The sequence below is a fragment of the Chrysochloris asiatica genome, unplaced genomic scaffold (assembly GCF_000296735.1).
Source record: "Chrysochloris asiatica unplaced genomic scaffold, ChrAsi1.0 scaffold00071, whole genome shotgun sequence".
Taxonomy (NCBI): Eukaryota; Metazoa; Chordata; class Mammalia; order Afrosoricida; family Chrysochloridae; genus Chrysochloris; species Chrysochloris asiatica.
In genome coordinates, this window is record NW_006408589.1 from 11,115,629 (window position 1) to 11,140,667 (window position 25,039).

The following is a 25,039-nucleotide window of genomic DNA, read 5'->3' on the forward strand; positions in this document are numbered from 1 at the left end:
TTATCTGCTGCCCCAGGAAGAAATCAGATGGGTTTCTATCTTAAAGAGAAAGAGGGCATCTAATGTGGACTTGTTCTCATTGTTGGCCAGGCCCACTTGCCAATTCCTGACCTTCTAGGAGTCTTTCCTCTGTGGGGTCCATTCAGTCCTGTTCTCCAGCCAGGCATCAGGTCTCTATCTCTGGTGGGCCCAGGTGACAAAGCAGCAGATAGCACGAGTCCTGGAGTGTGCCATGGAGAGCAGTGTGTTTACTCTCCAGGTGTTACTTTCACATCAGCCACTTAGTAAGTGCACCTTCTGTGGATTGGTGCCTTCATGTACTTTGGAAGGGGCTTGGTTACAAAATAAACATGAATAAATCATGTTATGAGCAGGAAATAAGATATAGTTTTGAGCTCTTCCTGATATGAGAACAAGCATTTGGTTCCCCAAGCAGAGGAGGAGAGAGGCCCAGAGTCTGGTGGGAGCTGAGCCCAACCAGTCTGCTCTGGGTCTCCCATTCAGGGTTTGTGAAGGAACAGTCACAGCACAATTGGCTAAATTTGGTTGTGTTTTTATTTTTGTCCAGCAACAAATACTGGCAAAGAATTGGAAATGATTCCTTCCCTTCCTAGCCAAGCTAGTTTTATTTTTAGCTTCAACTCTGGTCTAGGGCTCTTAGCACACTAACCACTCTTCCCACTGCCGGCAGTGGTGGGCTGGAGTCAGTTGTCTGAGTGTAACTCCTGCCAGTCTTTGTACAGCTGTGACAATAGAGGGTGGTTCCAGACACCCCCACATAGAGACCCAATTCTTGTCTTAGGCCTTCAGGAGAGCTCTTGCAGGGAGGGAAAATTTACTCAGAGTGCCTCATTGTCAGAGTTGGGGTAGAGGGGTTGGCAATCCTGGATGAAAAGAGGCAAAGAAAGGGAAAGTGGGAGGAAGGAGCTGGTGTTATTGAAAGGCTTTGAGGAACATAATGATTCAAAACCAGGGCTCTGCGGTCAGACAACCTGAATTCAAATCCTGCCTCTACTGCTTCTTTACACGGTGACCTTAGGGGGATTTCTTCATCTTCTCCAAGAATCAATCTCTCTATCTGTGAGAGGAGGATAATGAAATGACTGCTTCTGGTCGTTCTGGAGTTGGGATCTTGCTCATTCAGCACTTAGCACAGTGCTTGGCAGGCAATTGGACTTGTAGTTCTTAAGTGCTGTTGAGTCGGTTTCAACTCATAGTTGACCTCATGTTGGGTTTCTGAGGAGCAGCTGGTGAGTTTGAACCTCCAACATTGCAGTCGAGTGCTGGTCCTGCAGCACCACCTCTGAACTCCGTTCAGCATCCTAGCAGCATGGAGCGTCCCCAGACAGGGTAGTGACTGTGACTGAGATACACTGGCTCGGTCTACCAGTATGAGAGGTGAGAACTTGTCCACCCTCCCTTGTCCCTGATTCAGCAATTTAAAGATGCCTGACAGAGAGCCATTCAGATCTCCACTGGCATTGGGGATTTATTGCTAGGACAAGGGCACAGGAGCCAGCACGGAAATGGGTCTCCATCTTGGACTAACAGTTACTCTCAGGGGAACAGCGTTCATGGAGATAACAACAGTGGCTCAGTGTGTTTGGGAAACTCAGGTCTAATTCTCTGTGGATGTTTAGTATTGAACATTCTCAGGAGAGACTGATTAGGTCTATTGGCCACCACTCAATATGGGACATCTCTTTGGGGCAGAGTTTTACCTCAAGTCACCTCAGAAGCTTCCCCATGCATAGACCATGGTCCCTAAACCAGGGCTGACTTCTCTACTAGCAGCAAAGTGGACACCATGCCCTGGGCCCATAATACTTTTGTTGTTAAGTGTCATCCAGTTGATTACAACTCATAGCGACGCTGTATAGGGTTTCTGAGGCTGTCAATCTTTCTCCTAAGCAGTGTCTGTAGAACTCGAGCCACCAACCTTGTGGTTAGTAGTCCAGAGCAACCATGCCCCCATAATGCTTTTAAGAGCCCACAAAATATTTTAAGTTTCTTTTAAAATTAGAAGAACTGTGAACTTTTAGCTTGATAAAGGGGTCCTGGTGGCACAGTGGTTAAGAGCTCAGCTGCTAACTAACCCAAATGGTCAGCTGTTCAAACCCACCAACTACTTTACAAGGGAAAGAAAGATCTGGCGTTGGGCTTCTGTAAAAACTACAGCCTTGGAAACCCTACGGGACAGTAGTTCTACTCTGTCCCATAATGCCTCTGTGATTTGGAATCAACTTGATGGCAACCAGTTATTGGGTTCATTTGAGAAAATCGATATAATATACATTGTTGCTGCTGCTGGTGGTAGTGGTGTTAGTCCCCAACTTCGACAATCCCATGTACAACAGAAGATACAGTGCCTGTCCCATGTCATTCCTATGATTGGTTATGAATCAGACCATTATGATCCATAGGGTTTTAATTGACTGATTTTCAAATATAGATAGCCAGGCCTTTCTTCTTAGGTGTCTTTGTCTGGAAGTGCCACTGAAACCTGTTTAGCATCCTAGTAACACACCAGTCTCCAGTGGCAATTGATGATTGCATGTGAGCTGCAGTAACACAGAATCAAACATGGGCCTCCCACGTGGAAGGCAATAATCCTACCAATATTAACAGCCCTTTTTATAACTACACGGTGGTAAAATATACTTTAAAATATTCTCTTATGGAAGAATGTGCTCTTGAAGGCAAAAATGCCAATGATGCATGAAGTCACTATGAGGCCCGCCCTAGTACAAAGAGCCAGGGTGACAGGAATTCCTCTTGGCTCCTCAAGCCTTGACGATCTTCCTCACTATCTTCTCTGTTACTGTAGTCACTGCTACCTGCCATCACTACCTTTGCTTTTAGGATTGGGAGTATTCTCTCTGGTCCTTTATTTATGTTTTAAGGGGCCCATTTTGCATTTCAGTTCTATCAGGTTGTAACAGCTGCCAGGAACACACAGTGAGAGAAGTTTTAAATCCTCATAAGGGCTTTGCGGGAGAGGACACTGTGATCAATTAGTGATGTCTGTCCTGGACTCTGGATTGAGGTGGGGGCAGGTAACATCATGCTTTCTGTGTTTTTGCTTATAAGTGGTCTTTGCCCCATATCCTCAACCTAAGTTCTGTGAAATCAGCATATGTATACCTTAACACGTGTTGAGCATTCCACGTTGAAAGATCTAGAGCGTCTTTTAATACCTGTTGATTGATTGATTGATTGAAGTGATGCCTGTGATTATATTTGATCCCATTTAATGTCCCCCTGACATCCTTTCATTCTTTTTTCCATCTTTAGGCGCCTGAATAAGAATAAACTCCAAGTCCTTCCAGAATTGCTTTTCCAGAGCACCCCGAAGCTCACCAGACTGTAAGTAAAGTTGACTTGTGTTCTCTGCCTTGTGCCTTGCATTGCTTTGGTGATGTGGAAATGTGGTTGTCTTTGTGTGTGCCACTCCGTGCCAGTGGAACCTGGCATGGAGACATGGAGGAGGGCTTTGACATGGTATGCCAGTAGAATGGAATGGAATTGGAGGAAAATGAAGAAACTTCCCACACACACCTCCAGGATGGACAATGAGGGCTAGTGGTTTCAGGTTGCAAGGAGAGAGGAAATTTTTCCATTTTACTAGACTCTGAAATACCCTGAGTGTGGATTTAAGGTGAGTTTATTAGCAAGAGATTGCCAATAGTCCCAGAGAGCATTGGTTTGGAGTAAGCATTTAACTCACCACCTTGCTGTCTGGACCAACTCCTGATCTTTGCCCGCCAGTCATGGAAACTTGGCTCTGTGGTATATGATTTTATGGGAAAAGGGGGATAAAAACAAAACAAAAACACTTTGACTTCTGCTTTATCTTCTACAATAGTCCAGGCTATAATGAGGAGGGAAGAGCCTTTATTCAGTGTGAGAGTGTGGAATTTCAAGGGCTAGAGATGCATGTCTGCTTGGAGATTGTGATTCATGTATTATGGGTGTTAGGAACATGCTAATTATTGAGAGTGAACAGATCTATGATTTTGAACCTAAACGTCCTGCTGGCAGTGACTAACGTAGATCCTGGGGTGAACCAGGTTGCCCAAGGCTTGACTTGCAGAGTGATGAGTGGCACATGGTCTGACTGCCTAGAATTTAGGCAGTAAGATTTGTAGCCTGGCTGGTAAGCATCTAACATTGCTGGTGAGGCTCCAAGGTTGTGGCCACCATGCTCATTTCCAATGGCTGTCTTTAATACCTACTTACGCAGTCAAACAATGCATGTAGCCCCTGGGATAAATCGGGAAATGTAAAACACATGTCAGCATGTTCCCCTAAGAATGAATTCTGAATTAGGAATACACACACACACACACACACACATACATACACAAATGTACTTTAAAAGGGCATTTTGCTGGAACAACAGGAGAGGGCTGGGTGATGTTCAAGTGGTGCCGTGGCCTTACTCGCCTTCTCTAAGACATACCTGTGTTTTGTCAAGGTCTCCTCTTGCTCTGTACTCAAATTCTCTCATTCAGTTAACTTAGCTGACGTTGCTAAAGGGTGAAAGGATATGCCCCATCTTCCGCTCTTCCAGTCTGGTTCCATCCTGGTAGGTATACAGGTGGTGGGTAGAGTGAGGTTCTGCAGGCCTGAATTCTCAGCAGAGCTGAGTAAACAATATCAAATAGGCATATGGGGAAACCACCCTGGTTTTTAACTTCCCCTGCCCTGTGTTTCCCATTCCTTAAATGCTCACGTAATGGCTGTTGCTCAGCCTAGCATTACAATTCAATCTTTCCCACCTGCACTTAATGAAACAATGCCGATGGTATGCTAGTCATCTGGAATTTCAGTATCAGTATCTAGGCAACAAAAAGGTGTCTGTGGGGCTTGGCTTGCTGGACAACATTGAGTAGGTAGGAGCTGAGTGGTCTGGTTGCTATAGGATTCCAGGTGGGCCGGTACTTGCTCATGGAAGTTGTGGCCTCATCGCAACACCATGGTCATCTGGTGATGCCCAATGTTGTGCAAGGGTGGTCTTGATCCAAGCAGAGATGGACTTCCAGTCTGCAATAAGAGGTCTCTGAGATACTGGCAGCCAGGCCCTGGCAGCTGAATTGTGTCTTAACTGCCACTTTCTAGCCAAGAGAGATTCGGAAAGCCACTTTCCTGGTGTGTGCCTAAATATCCTCATCAGTAAATGGGCAACAACTACACCCCTGCAATAGTTCTATCTACTGAAGTAAGTATCCTATAGTAGAAGGGTGTGTGTGTTTATCTTATAAGGTTTCAATTGCTGCATACATGCGATCCCAAAATTGATGATTGCTATTCTGATCTTCATTATCTCTGCTCCTGATCTCCTTTTTCTGGGAGGCATGAAGAGCTTAGGCTCTGCTATGGGTACTGAGATAAAGCACATGGAGCTTTTGCTTCAAACCAGAGAGCTGCGATCTTGAAGTCAGGAACTGTGTTTGATTCATGTTAGTATCTGTTTTTCTCCATAGCCCCAGCTTGGCACAATGTAGGAAAACAGTCAATGACCATTGAATGGATGGATGAATAAATGACTGAGGCAGACTTATGGATATAACAGTGCTCTTGGGAAGTCTTAGTTCTTTTGTCCTTCACTTATTCATTCTGTCATTCAGTTAGCTTTGCCTGAGATCTTGTTCCAGTCTGACCTCTGGGCAATATGTTAGGTTGCAGACATGAAGGGTACCCCATCACAGCAATTGCTGAATAGCTTTCAAAAGGCTGAGAGCTAAAAATATATATTTTTTCATTGAAGCAACTATATTAACTCAAGTTTGAGCTATAATCAGCAATCCTTTTTTTTTCTCTCTGGGCTTGATCTTTGATTTTTCTTAATGGCCCTATTGTATCTTTGTCTTATTTTGTCAGCCACTCCAGGGCCTTTTTGAAAGTAAGCAGGGTACAAATTAGAAATCAATAACTGTGCAATCATGAGTGTGTACACATAGGCCACTGGCTGTGTTTTAAAAGAGCACTGCATCTCAACAGGCATTTTTCTGGTAATGCTAAATGTGGACACTGCGTGGATGACTACTCCCTGGTGTACCATGGGGGAGAAGCAACAATTCTGGACTCTCTTGTTCTTATTAGACCTAGAGACCAAAATTCAACATTCAATCGTTTTCCAAAGACTACTTTTCAGAAAAGCTATTTTCTAGTAATACGGCACGTTTCACATAGTGAAGAGCAAAGGAAAACATTTTTGTGGTGATTTACTTGTGAAAAAACCCTATGGACCACAAAGTTCAGTTCTGTTATGGTTGGGGTTGTCATGACTCAGAGACCAAATTGATAGCAGCCAACAACAACAACATGCTATCATAATATTACTAACTAGCAAGGGGATAGAAATGAGACAGAAGTTAACGTAACCTAAACAGGAGATATAGTGGCTCATGGAATAGAAAAGTCCAGTGGTAGTTATGCCTTTGGACACAACTAGATGCAGGATCTCAGTGATGTTGTTGTTAAGTGCCGTCGAGTCGGTTCCGACCTATAGCAACCCTGAACAGGGTGTCCGAGGCTGTAAATCTTTATGGGAGCAGAAAGCCTTATCGTTCTACCGCGGAGCAGCTGGTAGTTTTGAACTGCTGACCTTGAGGTTCGCAGCCCAATTCGTAACCACTACGCTACCAGAGCTCCTTCAGTGATGTCATTAGGACTCTTCATATATAGTGCTCTCCATCTCTGGTAATAAGGGACATGGTTGTATCCCCTCGTGAACCGAGCCCCTATGTCGAGGCGGGTCCCCGACACATGGTAGTAAGTAAGAGTAGAAGACTCACAGCATAAAACTTAGCAAAGCAGTGGAGTGAGTAGTGTGAAGAACGTCATACTCGCTCTGCCACTCATAAGATAGATGACCCTGAGTATGTCATTTCCGCTCTCTGGGCCTCAGTTGTCTCATTAAGACAGGAAGGGACTCATGATCTCTTATAAGATCCATAGACTATTGATCTCTCCTGTCATGTACCCTTTCAGATTTTTGTTTCCCGTGCTTGGAAAGGGAGAGGTAGTGAAGAATTTCTGGTTATTTGGAGGTTAATTGGTTAATGTTGCCAGAAATTGTCTAGAAGGAGCACAAGGCAAGGTGAAAAGGAGATTAACAGCCTTCATCAGATTAGAGAGCTTTGAGTGAGGGGGGGTGGGGGGTGAGGGAGGCAGTGGTTCACAACTGTTTGGTATGAGTTTGCCTTCATCATAGGAAGATGAGGAAATCACTGAGGTCCTTTTGGTCCACCTGTCCTGGATTCAGGTGCAAAGAGTTCACAAAATAATGGCTTAAAATTAAGTGCAGGGCCTCCTGTTAGTCTTCAATCAATTCTACATGGCATTTGGCGGCTTTTCAAAAATTCCACTGGGGTTAAACCTCTGGTGCTCACTTGGGTCAGTGAAGTTGCAAGAGCTCTGGGAAGGTAGTAATTCCCACACAGCTGAAAACTAAAATGTGGCCAGCCAGTGCGGCACTGTGGGTTAATGTGCCAGACAGCAAAGATGTTTGAACTGCAAGGTTGATGGTTCAAGCTCACCAGCTGCTCCTCGGAAACCGTATGGGTCTCTATGGGTGGGAACCGACTCAATGGCACTTAACAACAACAACAATGTAGCCCTCGAACTGGGTTATGGTGCACCAGCTACACTACCGGAGAGATTAAGAATTCAGTTTCTAATGAAATAATGTACTTGTAATGAAGGATCCCTTCTCCAATCTTTCATTTCTGCTCATTTGTACCTCTTCTATGTCATTGACCATTTTCTACTTTTATCACAGCTGTGTCATCTTCTTTGTTCCCCAGTAAACTGGAACCTTCTTTCAGAAAGGTGATCTAAGATCTCTTTGAGGCAACCTCATACAAGAGGAAGAAATGGAGACTCTGGAACCATACAGACATGGGTTGGTTGGTTAAATGTTGTATCCCGGGCCATCCAACCAGGAATTCTGGTTCATTATATCTGGGATGGAGTCCTGGTGTGGTGCTGTGGGTTCATGTGCTGGGCTGTAAAGTCACTTTGAACCACAAGGTTAGCAGCTCAAGCTCACCAGCTGCTCCTCGGAAACCCTATTCATGGTTGCTATGGGTTGGAAGAGACTCGAAGGCACTTCACAACAACAGCATATCTGGGATGGAACTGGCTTCAGCACTTTTAATTGACATCCTAGTTGATTTTGGTGTAATTGACATGCTAGTTGATTTTGGTGTATGTTCCCATTCGACATACTTTCAGAACATGGATCTTGTATAGCCCAATTACTTTATGCATGGGAGCAAGAAAGAAACCAAACATTTGTTAAATACGACAGAGTTCTTATCTAGAGAAGCAGCAACACCAGAGATTGAGGCAGAGGTGAGGACATGGAGAGAGAGAGCACTTGAGAACTCTAGACTCATGGAAAGAGAAAGGCTGTGTGCTGGCGGCCAGGAGACAGGCTTACAGAATGTGTCCTTTGGTTGTTTAAATGATTAGATATTTCTGAGTGTTTTTATGTACATCTTCCCACCCCCTCCCCCACAAAAAAAACACACAAAAAACCAGAGGGAATGGAAGCAAATACTGTTGAATGATAATGCAAGGAAAAGATTGTAATCATAGCAGTGAAACAAGTGTAAAACCGATGTTCTCTCATGTAAACTATCACTCAATTCACAATAAAAGCTTAAAAACAACAAAAAAATTACAGTGGAGTTCTGGTGTGGCACTGTAGGATAAGCACTGGACTGCTAACTGCAAAGCTGGCAGTTTGAACCCACCAGCCACTCCTCAGAAACTCTTAACAGGGATGCTATGAGTCTGAACTGACTTCAGGGCACTTAACAACAACAAGAAGTACTTCTTTGTGCTGAGTAATTTATACATAAGCTATCTCCTTCAGTCCTTACAAGCTTCCCCACCACATAGGTGAGGAAACTGAGGCTTAAGGAGTTTAATTTACCAAGAAAAAGCCCAGGATTTTCTGACTCCAAACCCCTTGATTTGTTTTTAGTTGTGGTGAAAATATACAAAACAAAACCTTCACCAATTCAACAATTCTGTGTTCGCATGTACAACTCAATAACACTGATTACATTCTTCACGTTACCAACTCACTGTCTTATTTCTACTCTGTCTTGTGCCTTCTCTGCTGAAAGACACCACAAAAGAGGAAAGAGAAATAAGTGATAGAAACTTTTGACGTTTGTTATTTGTATTTACATATAAGCATATGCTCCTATCTGAGATCTAGGGTCTTAAGAATTGAAACATTAAACGAGAAAAATGTATAGACTGAAAAATAAACACTTGCAAGTAGACCTTTATAAATTCCCTACAATTTATCAAAAATTGAGTTGGGCTTCCCATTTAAAACTTCTTTAGCCCTTCAGGCCAACAGAAGAGATTTTCTAAAGTGACCAGGCAAGAATTATCCTGAGAATATTGTGCCAGCTTGGAAATTGTTTTAAAATTTATTATTATTATTATTATTTGAAAGAAAGAAATCAAGAAAACCAAACTGTGACTTTACAATGCTTTGGAATTACAGAATATGCTTGTAATTTTTACAATTCTGCACAGGCTTCTTTGCCACATCTGTTTGATATTACTAGCAGGGATATATGGGGGAATAAACCATGGGCTGGAATGTGAAACATCCCACAAAATGAGTTTCTTATAGGTTGCTGCATAAAACATTTTAAGTCTCCCTCTTCTTTGGAAGGGTGGCTTAAGTGATTTCATGGATTTAGTATTTTCTTTGGTTCGAAGGTAAGGGTTTTTGCTGGTTTTCTTGGTGGGGGTTCCAGGATGGTTTTCTGAAGATGTGTGCACAGTGTTAATCATTCTCAAGCCGTGCCATGAAGCTGGGTAAGAAAAGCCACCCTTGAAGAAAGTCAACCAACCTTTGACCAACAACATTGCTCCATCAGTGATAACGTTGAAACCCTGGGGCCAACTAAGTTGCTACAGAAAAAAGGAAGAATGCAGAGACAGGAGGTTATATATGCGAGGGCTTTCAAAAACTCCCAGAATCTTAGCTCTGGCAGTGGAATCAACAATTTATGGCAAGAAGAGTTCAATTCCTCTCACATTCAGCCAAAAGCATTCATATGTTGGTGCATTCTCTTTGCTGTATATAAAAATAGTGGGGTTGGGGAAATGGAAAACTAAACAAACACCCAGCTGATGCCTGGAACTCAGTCAATTCCCTGTGGGTGACATTTCTGCCCAGTTCCTAGGAAGAAAACTAGGCAACCAGAGATAACTTAACACATTTATTGAACACCTACTCTCTGTGTGTGTGTGTGTGTGTGTGTGTGTGTGTATGCGCCATTCCAATGTGCTGCTGGTTGAGATGCTGAGTACAGAATGAAAAAGGAAAAAAAAAAAAGGTCTAATCTGGGCCCAGAGGGTGTGAGTATGGGCTTCTTGCCACCTGGCTCCTTCTCAGACTTCCTTGGCTGGAACCCACCTGCAGAGTTGGAACCTTGACAGCCAGGTCCTTCCCTGCACAATTCCATGTGCTACTCTCAGCACTCTGTGGCACGTGGTAGAGGCAGCCAACAGCCAACCTGGGCAGGCTCTGTGATGACCATCACCGGCACATTCACATACAGTCTCTGCTCTCCAGCAGCAACACAGTCCGTTTGGAGAGGAAGACTCTGAGGCCAGCCTTTAACCCCACTGAGGAATCCTCATTCTCCATATCTGTAGTTAGAAACTCTTAAAGGAATTGAAAATGTCAGGGAAATAACTACATTGTATATAGAAAAATGTTAGCCTTTTGAGGTGGGCAGACCCCAAACACACATTCTCCAATTGTCTGAATAATACAAATGTACCCACATCTAATAATTGCTACATTTTTGCTCTTGAACTACATACAGCATAAACAGAAACATTTCTAAAGAGTCTAATCATCTCTCATTTTCAACCAACATTTGGGAGTCTCTCCACGGAGCAGATAGAGTTTTAATTGGATGCCCCCAATTCAAGCATAATTTCAAATCATACATACATAAAAAGTCTAAATTGGTCTCTCTTTTGGCTTTCTTTCTTATGGGCTCCCTATCCTGGATTTTGAACATTAAGTTTCATTTGTCAGATTGTAAGATTTACAGACTTCTGGAGACTGAAGCTTGTAATGAAAGTGTTGATACAATATTAACAACAGCAAAACTATGATAACACAGGACTATCCAAAGCAAATAGAAATGGAGAAGTTTAAGTAAATTTCATGCTCCTTGCCTGAATTTGGTGTGCTGGACCTGAGATTTTGATTCATGGTTTAGAATAATATTTCAATGCTTTATTCGTGTTCTTTCTTTTTCCCCTTCATTCCTTCTCTAATTCTCATCACCCTACTTGTGGTGATGAAGCATGTTTGGAAGATGGCTTCCCCTTGATTAGGACTGCCTGCTGTATGGCTCCAAACTCCCCAACATCAGCTACGTGGAGTACCCAGTTATTGAACTGATAATTTGCACTCCCATTGCTGTGTTGTGGATGCTGAACTTGAATTTTAGTGAACAAGTCCGTTTTTGATTGCAATCTACATAGACTTACGCCAACACTTCTCCAAATGAAGGAAAATTCTTTACTTTTGGAGGTCAAAATTAGATTTCTGAATGGGTTAGAGGTAACCCAAGACTGATCTTCTCCATCTCCACCTCATTTCATTTAGGATTTATGAAATTCTAAGCTGTGAATCAAGATGCTCTGATTCAATAAATTTTTTTAAATGAAAATCTGTTGCCGTGATACAGATAGAATACATACTGGATCGTCCATTTTATTAATATCATCACCTGAAATAACCCCCTTGATGTATCTCTAGGTCTCCACCTCTCTACCGTTCTGTTTCTTTTATTGTTGTTGGCTTCTGTGGACCCTGACTCATGGTGACACCATGTACAGTGGAATGAAATGTTGCCCAGTCCTATATCATCCCATAATCAGGTAGAGATCCAGGGAGTTTTCATTGATTAATTTACTGAAGCAGATTATCTGACTTTTCTTCCTAGTCCCTCTGGGTCTAGACACTCTACTGAAACTTGTTCAGCAGCATAGCAGCGTGTAAGACTTCACTGTGCGTGTGGTACATTGATCGGGAATGGAACCTGGGTCTCACACTTGTTGTTACTGCTGCTAAGTGCCGTTGAGTTGGTTCTGACCCATAGTGACCCTGCTTAGGGTTTCCAAGGAGCAGCCGGTGAGTTTGAACTGCAAACCTGGCAGTTGAGTGCTTATCCTGCAGCACCACACCAGGACTCCACGTACCCCATGCAAAAAACCCTGCTTCCACTGAGTCAATTCCAACTCATAGGCACCCTATAGGACAGAGTAGAACTGCTTCTTAGGATTTCTGAGACTGTCAGACAGTCTCATCTTTTTCCTGCTGAGAGCCTGGTGGGTTAGAAAGCGAAAATTCTACCACAGAACTACCACCAACAGCTCTCCATCTCTACTTCTCTTTTTTTTGTCAAAAGCATACATGCATACATGTAAATATACCACACATATGCACATAAAACTGTCTTTCTTTAGGAGAATCCCAATGCAGTACATGGAAATGTTTTCCAGGCTGATGGATCAAAATACAGATATAATTTCAATTTAGTGCAAAATACTTACTGTTCAGCTAGCTCAAATTAGTGAGTATCGCTGTGATAAATATCAGGGGTTGGAAAGGTGACAGTGTGGTGGTGATGGGGAGGCTCTTTGCCTCCTGGGCTTTTCATTGGTGTTTTGGGTGCATAGTTTAGTAGTAGGAAATTTGTGTCTGCAGTAGTAGTTTATTATTGTAAATGTTTCCTGGTCTCCAGAGAAAGCTTTTCTTCTTTCTCCCTAGAAGATAGGTACACAAATTGGGCTTCTACCAGAGACCTTCAGGGGGACTTTTCATTCCATTTTACAATGAAGACCAGAAGTTTGTTAACCACTGCTTCCCTTTGAACAAAATTACCTTAAGAAATAGCTGCTTTGGTTTCCTTTGCTAATGGCTTCTGCAGATCCTCTTTTCATTCCTTTATTTAAATTAGAGTGAAGGATGGGAGATTATTAGGCGTAATGAGGCCAGGAAAGACTGGGCTGGGTGCCACTTTCGAGTGGAGAGTCGTTGACATGATCTGGTGGTGCTCTGGTAGGACTTGTCAGTCTACTTTCATTGTGTATTACTGATGTATCGATTCCCTTCTGTGTCTAAAGCCATCTGCCCAGTACAAGCAAGCCATCATCACTTATTAGATGATTCCAAGACCTCCTCACTATCTTCCTGCTCATGTGTCTCGGCAACCATGATCATCTTTACAATCAATCAGATCTGGTCACCTCTCTAATTCAATATTACAATGACTTCATCTTTTCTTTAGATAACTCTTGCCCTCATTCTTCCTGATGCCAGCCCAGGTGACTCTCCCTCCCCACAGTATCACACTACAGTCAGGAGTCTTTTTCCTGTTGCCCCCAACTCACATTGGGACCTTGGCCTTGCTGTTTCCTCTGTCTGGAACACGATGACACCAGATGTCGGCATGGCCATGTCCTTTTTGAAATTTAAGCCTCAGTTCAAACATTAGAGAGACCTTAGAGAGACCAGACCTTTGCTGACCACCGTGTTTAAAGTCTGCCCCCTTCTTTACCAGGTTTTTTTTCTTCATAACGTTATCATTACCTGAAATCCTTTTGCTCATTTAGAGCAAATGGACAAACTGCCCAGTCCTAGGCCTGAGCCCATCCCTGCCACCATTATGCCAATCCATCTCATTTGGTGTCTTTCTTTTTTTCCAACCCTCCACTTTACCATACATGATAACATTTTCCAAGGTCTGGTCTCCTGATAATATGTCCACAGTTATGAGAGACAAGTCTGGTTTGTTCTTTTGGCAGGCCATGGTACTTTTAATATTTTACTCCAACACCATAATTCAAATGCATCAGTTCTTCTATGGTCTTCCTTATTCACTGTCCATCTTTCACCTGCATATGAGATTATTGAACATACTATGGCTTGGGTCAGGCACACCTTAGTCCTCAAACTGACATCTTTGATCTTGAATACTTTAAAGAGATCTTGTGCAGCGAATTTGTCTAATGCAATACGTTCTTTGGTTTCTTGACTGCTGCTTCCATGAGTGTTGATGGTTGATGCAAGAAGAACGAAGTCCTTGACAACTTCAATCTTTTCTCCTTTGATAAAAATGTTGTTTATTGGTCAAGTGGTGAGGATTTTTGTTTTCTTTACATTAAGAGTCAACCCATATGGAAGGCTGTAGTCTTTGATTTTCACCAGTAAGGATTTTAAGTCCTCTTTGCTTTCATCAATCAAGGTTGTATCATCTGCTTATTGCAGGTTGTTAATGTGTCTTTCTTAAATCTTGATGCCACATTTTCTTTCATATAGTCCAACTTCTCAGATTATTTGCTCAGCATAAAGACTGAATAAGTATGGTGAAAGAATACAAGTCTGGTGTACACCTTTCCTGATTTTAAACCAAGTTGTTCAACCAACTGTCTCTTGATCTAAGTACAGGTTCCTCATGAGCACAATCAAGTGTTCCGGGATGCATATATTTTGTAATGTTGTCCATAGCTTGTCATGATACACACAATTGGAAGTCTTTGCATAGACAATAAAGCATAGGTAATCATCTTCCTGATATTCTTTACTTTCAGCCAAGATCAATCTGACATCAACAATGATATCCCATGTTCCATGTCCTCTTCTGAAACTAACTTGAACCTCTGGAAGTTCTCTGTCAATGTATGGTTGCAGCTGTTTTGGTATTAACTTTAGCAAGATTTTACTCGCATGGGATATCAATGATACTGTCTGATGATTTCCACATTCTGTTGCGTCACCTTTCTTTGGAATGAGCACAAATATGGATCTCTTCCAGTCATTTGGCCAGGTAGCTGTCTTCCAAATTTCTTGGCATAGATGAGTGAATGCCTCCAGTGCCGCCTCAGTTTGTTTAAAGATTTTAATTTGTGTTTCATAAATTCCCGGTTCTTTGCCAATACCTTTGATTCACCTTGGACTTCCTCCTTCAGGATCATTGGCTCTTGATCATATACTACCTCTTGAAATGGTTGAACATCGGCCATTTCTTTTTGGTACAGTGACTCTGTGTATTCCTTCCATCTTCTTTTCGTGCTTTCTGCATCATTTAATCATTTTCCTATGGAATCCTTCAATACCGCAAGTTGAGCTTTGAATCTTTTCTTCAGTTCCCTCAGCTTGAGAAATGCTGAGCATATTCTTCCCTTTTGGTTTAACATGGCTGCCCCCTCGTACAACATAAACTCCCCGAGGACAGGAATTTTGTTGGCTTGTTGGCTCTGTAACTGTACCTAGTGCCTATAGTGGGCACTGGGAAAATGTTCTATAACTGAGTGAAAGAGAAAGGAACATGGCTTCACCAAAGTCTGCTCTTCACCTCATTCTGTGGTCAGAGACACCATTTTTTCCAAACTTGAGCTCTCTCCTCATTGCACTGCAAGTGTATAATGATGCACACATGCACATGCACACTCACACACATACACACTCACACAGCACATACAAGAGTGAGGAGAACACTAACAGGCAGGTTTCCATTGCTCAGGCTCCTTCTTCTACTCTTCATGAGACAAATTACCCGGGGTCAAACATCAGAAGACACTTTTCTTTGGTTCTCAGAGGGCCTTTCAGGGATGATCCATCCACACTCAGGTGGGCCAGCCATGAGGACAGGCAGCATGAAGACCGCTGATTTCTAGAGCCAGCTGAGGGGACTGGATTTCACACTCCAACTGAGGCTCTCCCAATAAAGAAAGAAAGGGTCCATGCCAACATCCTCTACTAGCATTGCCCAGCCAGTAGCCAAGACTAAGAGCCTCTTAGGGAAATGCTGGTGTGGCACTGTGGGTTAATGTACTGGACTGCAAGGCCAGTTTGAACCACAGGGTCTATGGTTCAAGCTCACCAGTCACTTCTTGGAAACCCTTTACAGCATCATAATGAGTCAGAACTGACTTAGCAACAAAGGCACTTAAAAACAACAACAGTGAAATACTGGTTTGATGCTTATGGAAAACATTTGGGGATAATATTCTGCGATACAATGAAATGCAAAGGTAAACTGTACTTGCTTTAGCTCTAGGCCTGGTTGATTTTCAACTTCTGTTGTTGCTATGAGCCTTCAAGTTGGTTCTGAATCATAACAACCCTGTATAAGGTTTCTGAGGAGCAGCAGACAGTTTTGAACCGCCAATCTTGTGGTTAGCAGTCCAGTGCTTAGCCTATAGTGCCACACCAGGGTGGCTAGTGAGCATACAAAAGGATGGCTAGCTACTGGAAGTTTCAGCTCAGTGAAGCCTTAAAACACACACACACACATACACACACACCACACACAACCTGTGGGGAGTCTAACAAAAAGCAGTTCTTAGTTTGAAAAAAAAAAAAAAAGTTTAATAAAGACAAAAGGATAAATTACACTAACTTTCTAAACATTGACCTAAACCTCCAAATTATTTTGATCTGATATCTAAACCAACAGTTGTTTGAAAGGCAAATAGTGAATTAGTCCAAACCTGAAATGAACCATATCTTTTAAAATAATTGAACTGGAACCACACTGAAACTTCAAAATATTAATATTTCCCAACAAACTCTGAGATTCTGGGTTGCTGTTGTATAAAGCCACGAGATCAACTTACACCTTATTTCCCCTTCTCTTCCCAATGTGAGCTTCTCCCACCTTCACACAATACTGGACCATCCCATCACTCACCCTGTATTGTAGAATTGAGACTTCCAGCACTCACTTTGCTGTCCCTGTGATGAGAGAGGCGTCTGGTAAGAGAACTTTTAATTGTCACCTTTAATTCCACAAGTTCAGGGAGAGAGAAGTTGGTTTTTTCAGTGAAGACGTATTAGATGGGCGGATAAAAGGGATGATCCAATGGAAACAAAGAAAAAAAACCTGAAATTTTCTTAGTTTCTGTTACAGAAAGATCACAAGTAGGTGGTCTTAAAGAACAGAATTTAGGAGGCCAGAATTCTGAATTCAGGGCACTGGCTCTAGGGAATGGCTCTTTCTGTCTGCTCTAGGGGAAAACCCAAATGCTAGCTTCTGCAACCCTGGTTCCTTGGCTTCTGCAACCCTGTTGCCCTTGGTTACTCAATTACATCACCCTGGTGTTCCTGTTTCCTCAGCTTCTATAATTTTGGTGCTCGGGGTTCCTTGAGGATCTCACCTGGCATGTCTCTTTCCCTTATTTGTATTGACTCCTCAATTCTGCTCTTTTCATAGCTCAAGTCATTACTTTTAAGATATACCCCACATTGATAATGACTTCATTAACATAACACAGAAAATCCTGTCTCTAAATGGGATTACAGTTCAATCCAGAACAGGTGGTAATGCCAGTCAGTGAAAGGAGACTAAAAGCAAAGGATGAAAATGAAAGAAAACCTGGTTGTTCTATGCTCAGCTGCTAATGGAAAGGTTGGTGGCTCTAATTCAGCAGCCACTCCTTGGGAGAAAGATGTGGCAGTGCACTTCTGTAGAGGTTGTTGTTGATGTTAGATGCAGTCAAATCGGTTCCCTCTCATAGTGACCCTATGCACAACAATACAGTGCCAACCTCACAGTTGTTATGTTTGAGCCTGTTGCTGCTGACACTGTGTCAGTCCATTTTGTTGGGGGTCTTTCTCTTTTTTGCTGACTCTTTTTTCCAAGCATGATGTCCTTCTCCAAAGACTGGTCTTTCCAAACAACATGTCCAAAGTATGAGACACAAAGTCTCACCATCCTAGCTTCTAAGAAGCATTCTGATTGTGCTTCGTCCAAGACAGATTTGTTGGTTATTCTGGCAGTCCATGGTACTTTCAATATTCTTCACAAACATCACAATTCAAATGCGTCAGTTCTTCTAAGGTCTTTCTTATTCATTGTCTCAACTTCCACATGCATATGAGGCAATTGAAAATACCATTGCTTTGGTTAAATGTACCAAACTAGTTCTCAAACTAACATCTTTGATCTTTAACACCAGAAAGAAGTCTTGCAGCAGATTTGTCTAATATAAGATATCATTTGAGTTCCATGAGGTTGATTGTGGATCTGAGCAAAATGAAATCTTTGACAACTTAAATCTTTTCTCTGTTTATCATGATATTTTCTGTATCTGTACAGATTGTTGTTGTTAAGTGTAGTCTAGTTGGTTTTGACTTGTAGTGACCCTGTATAGCATTTCCGAGGAGCAGCTGGTGAGCTGGAACCACCTACTTTGTGGTTCAAACTGACTTTGCAGCCAAGCACAGTGTGCAGATTACAGCCTTGAAAATCCTGTGGGGCAATTCTACTCTGCCAGTTGGCAGCAGTGGGTTTGGTTTGGGAGGAAATACATCACAGGAATTTTTGTGTCTTACTGGTTCATCTGAAGACAGATGGAAGAATGTCTGACCACATAGATTTGCTTCTCTATTCTGTGCTAAATTCTGTATTAACTCTTGTCTTCACAACAACCCCTCTGGTGATATAAGGCATCATTTTTATAGAATCATAGAATTCTAGAGCCAAATGGCACCTTTCAGAACTTGCAGGCCAAAGCGGCCCAATTTTACAATTGGAGAAGCAGAGGCACAGAGCAGTCCAGGAGGATTCACAAACCCTGGTGCTTGAATTTCAGGCCTGGTGCTGCAGGGGAGGTCTCAGCAGCTTTCTTACCTTGGCCATGCTTTTCTATGAGCTGTCAGGGAAAGGCAACCAGGTAAGAAGGAGTGTGGACTCTCAAGGAGTCAAGGATTGATGCTTCCAGTGGCCAGGCTGGCTTGGGGAGTACTTATAAAAGGGATATTGATCTTTGGAAGAGCTGATACTGACAAAAGACTTGATGGAAAAAATAAGAATTTTTTTCTAGTGTAAATCATATGACTGCCTTCATGGTTTGCTTGAGCAAAGGAGAGGCAAGAACAACTTCAGAAGAGAACCTTTGCAAAGAAAGAATCAACATAATTGGTGATCCAGAGGAAGGAGTAAAGGTAGACTCCCTGAGGTTAACATCCAGATATTGGGAAAACACTGGTACGGTCAAAGGAAGGGAAGAGAAACCTTGGAGTGGAGGTGATGGAGAATCTTTTAGAGTTTACACATTTGAATATCCACCTTCTAGACATTGCAGAAGAGGCAGTAATGGTTCAGTAATGGCATCTCACCTTCATGTGGGAGATCTAAGTTTGATTCCCAGCCAGTGCACCTCATGTGCAGCCACCACCTACCCGTATGTCAGTGGAGGTTTGTGTGTTGCTATGATGGTGAACAGGTTTCTGCAGAGCTTCTAGATTAAGACAGACTAGGAAGAAAGGCCTGGGGTTCTGTTTCTGAAAATCAGCCAGTGAAGACCCCTCTAGATCACAATGGCCTGAAGCTCAACTGATCATGGGAATTATGTTGGAATGAGCAGTGTTTTGTTTCATTGTACATGGGTCGTCACTCATTGGGGGCATACTTGAATGCAGCTAACAACAGGAATTTCAGAAATTAGAAAATATTAAGTCAGCTTTGAATCTGTAGTAGCAGCATTTTTCTTTCTTATAAGGAGCTATGTTAGCGTTGTGGTTACAAATCGGGCTGCTAACTTCAAGGTCAGCAGTTCAAAACTACCAGCTGTTCCGCGGGAGAAAGAGGAGGTGTTCCGCTCCTATAAAGATATACAGCCTCGGAAACCCTGTATGGGGTCGCTATGAGTCGGAACCGACTCCACGGCACATGACCACCACCACCACCATCCCAGTTAGTTCCTTGACACGTCTCTTACACTGAGTCTGTACGTTTATCCTTCAAAGAATAAAATAACTCAGCCTGTCACAATCCAACAATCACTGAGATGCTGATCAGGTTTTCCTAGTGGGTAGGGTCATCTCATCCTGCTTACCTGCTATAGATTACTCATTTACCTGCTTCTAATTAGCCAGACTTCAGTGTGGAGCCCTAAATTGCTATGCTAATGATGGAAGTGCCCCCTCCTAAGAAGCTCTGATTTCCCTGCTCAGCATGAGGGACTTCAATAATATCTCTTCCCAATGATATAATTTGATTCCTCCATGGGAGGCTGTTCTGGTCCTAGCTTGCTTAGCACTAAATCTCTCGCTAGATACTCTCATTACTTAATCTTTTCAGGCCCCAGACCAGCCAGGGTCTCTTATTTATTTATCTGGAGCCCTGTTTACTTCCCTGTTGTAAATTACTTCTGGCTCCTGGCCGTCTGATCGCTACAGTGATAGACTAATAGCTCCGAGCTACTGCATTTGCCTTGTGTGATGAGGCAAATAATGTGCTTAACTTATGGGAGAGAAGTACACCCTCCATTTATTTCAGTGGGGGGAAATATTACTCAGGGGAAAGGGCCATATCATTTACCTAATGGCTGCTGGTGGAAGTTGGTGTAATTACTGACAGAATTATGTGAAACAAATTGTCATGTCTATAAATCTAAACCTCTAGCTTCTCAAAGGCAGAAACTGCTTGTATGGTCTTTGTGTCTCTGAGTGGATTTCTAAGAGGGTGCATGTCAAGGGATGCTCTTCTGTAGCTCTAACCCTTTAAATGCCTAAGGCAGGGTGGACAGACTACGGCTTCCAGGCCAGATCCAGCACACTGCTACCTGTTTTTGTAAATATAGGTAATCTCTGGATTACAAAGAGTTCTCTTTTTAAATAATCCCTCGTTATGTTGAATTTGTATGGAAATCAGAACAACTCCATACAGTTTGTACCTAACATTCAAAAGCCTACTGCTCCCAGGACCATCAAGAAGCATGAGTGGAATCTGAGATCCCTACGTAGAAAAGTCCCCAACAGCAGAGCCAGTGGAGAGACAGAGCAGCTGCGGGCTCTAGGTCCATGGACTGTGTAAGGCTGTGTGCCTGTGGGCAGGAGTACCACTGGCAGAATGCGTCCTTTGGACATTTAAATGAATATTGTTTGGTTTGTATGTGTGTATCAAATATTTTTGCTTTGTATCATTTGTAAACTATAACATCTAAATGGGGAACCACAGGAAGTAAGATAGTGATTGTTACAAGGAGGGGATTGTATTCATTGAGATGAAACAAAGTGTGTGATCTGTTCAATGTTAAACTGATGATCTTGTCTGTAAACCTTCACTCAATTCACAATAGCAAAGCTTAAAAACAAAAACAAAACAAATCCACTGCTGTCGGATTCCAACTCAGAGTGATCTTATAGAAGAGAGTCAAACATCCCCCAGAGTTTCTAAGGTTTTATTTACAGAAGTAGATTGGTACATCTTTCTCCTGTGGAGCAGCTGGTAGGTTCAAACTGCCACCCTTGTGATTCACAACCAAGCACTTTAACCACTATGCCACCAGGGTGCCTTCTCTAATGTCACTTAGTCCAATTTTTGTCTTTGTATAATTTAGAGTGCACCTTCCCATGCATTAAAAAAAAAAAAAAAATTAAACCACTTCCAGATACACTAAGTCATTTTTAACATACTTGTTAAGCACCATCGAAGTCTAGTCCGGTCCAGCTCATAGCAACCCTGTCTAAGGTTTCTGAGGAATTGCTAGTAGGTTTGAATCGCTGACCTTTCGGTTCAAACTGATAGTCCAGTGCTTATCCTACAGTGCCACACCAGGACTCCTCTCTAACATGATAATACAGTAATAATAATGCCTTGGTGCACATGGCAAAGTAGTACCTGCTTGTTATTACCAACCATTGTGTGTACCTCAAGTTTTTAGTATCATAAGCTTTATGGGGATTGGATCATAATTATGCGTTATACATAAATCAAATAGTCTTAACCCATAAGCCTGTAAAGCTGTTTGCAACACAGCTACAACTATCTAACATTGCATCTATGACAGAGACCTTAAAGTTCCCAAAGCCAAAAAAATTTACTATACAGCCCTTTACAGAAAAAGTTTGCCAACACTACTCTACCAGAGGAGCCATCAACAAACATGTTATATGGAAATAGAGAGATTGATTTAATTCACTTCCCTCCTTTCTTCTTTAAAAAAATTCTATCCCAGGACATGTGAACTTGAAAGGGAGTGATGTACTGTAGGATAAGCACTGGACTGCTAACCACAGGCTCTATGGTTCAAACCCACCAGTCACTTCTTGGAAACCCTATACAGGGTCACTATTAGTCAGAATCAACTCAATGACACTTAATAACAAGCAAGAAGAAGTATGGTTGGTTATCACTCTATAGCCTTTCTGCATTGGGTTCATTGTGACTTCTCCCATCAATACTGTGACATAATAGGTATTATCAACCCATTTGACAGAAGGGAAAACTGAGACTCTGGAGTGGGAAAGTCTGTGTTCTTCCAGCTAAAACTCTCTGCTTCTCAAGAAGAAGTGGGCATTGGCAATGGAATAAGATTTATCTAGACTTTGCCTCTTGTCACAGAAGGGCTGTTGAAAGGAGACATGTGAGCAGCCAACTCACAGAAAACACTGCAGCAAGAGAACAAGTGAGAGGGTCTTGTTTTCTTCTATTCACACTGGCTGGGGGGTTGAGAGCAGAGCAGGTCCAAGAGAACTTTATCATCTTGGGAAAATGTGTATCATGTAGCAATGGAAAACCAATGAGAAGGCGGCTCAGGTGATAAAAAGCTTATTCCTTTTCCATACCCTTTGCTGCCTGTGTAGTGCCAGTTTCTGGAGAGAAAGCATAGTCCATTTGGCCTCCTTCTGGGGGATGTGGAGGACAACGGCTCAGCGGCAGCCGTGGTGGAAAGACAGCCTTCGCTCTATTCAGCTCCTAAAAGCAGTTCTGCAGGCGTTGGAATTGCCTGGAGTCAGATGCACTTGCCCTGAACTGGTTCTCCCTGGACCAGTCGCTGCAGCCAAACCCTAGGACTATATATAGTTAGTTCAGTTGGGGCCATGTACTTACTACCTTCTGTTACTGGGAGGAAGGGGGATGGGTCCTGGGTCATTCCTCAGCCTGGAGGAGCTCTGGCTATGAAGCATGCCAATCATCAGGATCAGCCTTCTATCCAGAACACTAGGCTTCTGCTTCTATAACAATTTACAGCCTCAGAAACCCTATGCAGTGAACCCACTCAACAGCACACCACCATCACCACCACCACCACCACCACTGCCACCACCAGCCTTCTTCAAGCCCAGAGACATGTCTGGAGTTCTTTGCAATTTAATTCCCAGGCCCTTCCTTTCTCATCTTTCTCCTGCAGAGCAACTTGTTGGTTTGAACTGTCTACCTTGTGGTTAGTAGTCTAGAGCTAATCCTACAGCACCACCAGGGAGGGAGACAAAAAAGGGGCATTTAATGTGATGGAAGGGATGTCAGGCTTCAGTCAGAGGGGTGACTGCCAACCTTAGAACAGTGACATTTTCCAGCTGGGGAAATAATGTGAAAATAGGATGCAAACTCATCAAGCACAGGGACAGGATACCTTAAAGCATAGGAGAACTTTGGGTGAATGCAGGGGACTTGATGGAAATTTTAGGTTTTGTTCTCCGTCTCCCTTTAGTTTCTGCCACTTCTCTATACACCCCCAGTTGATCCTGCCATATCTAGTTTTTTGTAGTTCAAAAATTCACCCAATTTTGTTTTTCTTCTGCATTTTTACACCATGTTATATATCCTTTCACATCCTACTAAACCTACTCTTCAAATCTCAGCTCTCATCTCACCTCCTCTAGGAAGGCCTCCCTGACCCCACTAGCTTTATTTATGAGAATAGATTTATTTTGGCCCCAGGCACCTGGGCAAACTGTTACTGCAAGACTGGTGCATGGTTTGCCTTCCCCAGTAGACAGTGAGTTACTTGTAGGTGGGGAATTATCTCTTTATATTTTAGTCACAGAGTTTGTTGTTGTTATTGTTGTTGACTGTTATGCAGTGGGTCCTGACTCATGCCAACAGGAGCATAACCTTGTGATCCATAGAATTTTTATTGGTTGAATTTTGGAACTAGATCACCAGGCCTTTCTTCCTAGTCTTGCTTAGTCTAAAAGCTTTGCTGAAACAAAAAGAGTCACAGCAACATGCAAGTCTCCACTAACATTTGAGTAGTGACTGTGCATGAAATGCATTGGCCAGGAGTTGAACCCAAGTCTTGAGCACAGAAGGTGAGAATTCTATCACCGATCCACTACTGCCCCCTTCACAGGCTTCAGTACAGGGCTGTAATACCAACACTGGGAAAGAAATGAATCAGTGGGAAGTAGTTGCTATAGGGCAGAGGTGGTTTATGGAATTCATGACTTCTGAACTAGTCAAGCCTGAGGATAGCAGTAACTTCTAAAATGTTTACATTTTCATTTCCCAAAGTGTGTTTGTTCTATCCTAATAGGGGTTCAATATAAAGTGTATGCTATCCTGGTCCAAGTGGAGTCCTGGTGTGGCACTGTAGGTTAATGCGCTAGACTACAAAGTTGGTTTGAACCACAAGATTACCAGTTCAAGTTCACCAGCTGCTGCTCGGAAATCCTATACAGGGTTGCTGTGGGTCAGAACTGACTCAATGGCACTTAATAACAACAAGAATCCTGGTCAAAGTGGAGTCCTAATGTGGTGCTATGGGTTAATGTGGTGGACTGTAAAGTCAGTTTGAACCACAAGGTCGGTGGTTCAAGCTCACCAGCCTCTTCTTGGAAATCCTGTACAGGGTTGCTATGGGTCACAGCCAACTCGAGGGCACTTAACAACAACAACAACAAAATCCTGGTCAAATACATTTAGAAGCTATTAGTTGTATGGAATGCTTCTTTATTATAGGACTTTTAAGAGCCTTTGCTATGTTAATGTGCGCTATAAATTTCCAAAAGGTGAAAATAGTTGGAAATCAAAATGTTTTTGACTATGGAATCTATCTATGTTCATGGAGTATTTGGTGAACCTTAAGTTTTATAGAACTGATGTTTCATGGAGCAAATTTGGAAAAAATATGAGTATCAAACTTTATTTTTCATTTAACTTTGTCAATTCTTAGGAAAAGGGGCCATAAAAAGATCTCAATAGAAATACCTGAGGTCAGTTCAGCATCCCATAGAAGC

At 42.5% G+C, this 25,039-nt stretch overlaps 1 protein-coding gene across 1 annotated transcript in view; it reads left to right on the top strand.

Annotated features, from left to right (window-relative positions):
• SLIT3 (slit homolog 3 (Drosophila)) overlaps positions 1-25,039 on the top strand; it is a 939,392-nt gene that overhangs the window by 164,523 nt on the left and 749,830 nt on the right. The window contains exon 4 of the mRNA XM_006864834.1: positions 3,295-3,366. Within this exon, the coding sequence (XP_006864896.1) occupies positions 3,295-3,366 (72 nt within the window). The remainder of the gene's footprint in view (positions 1-3,294; positions 3,367-25,039) is intronic.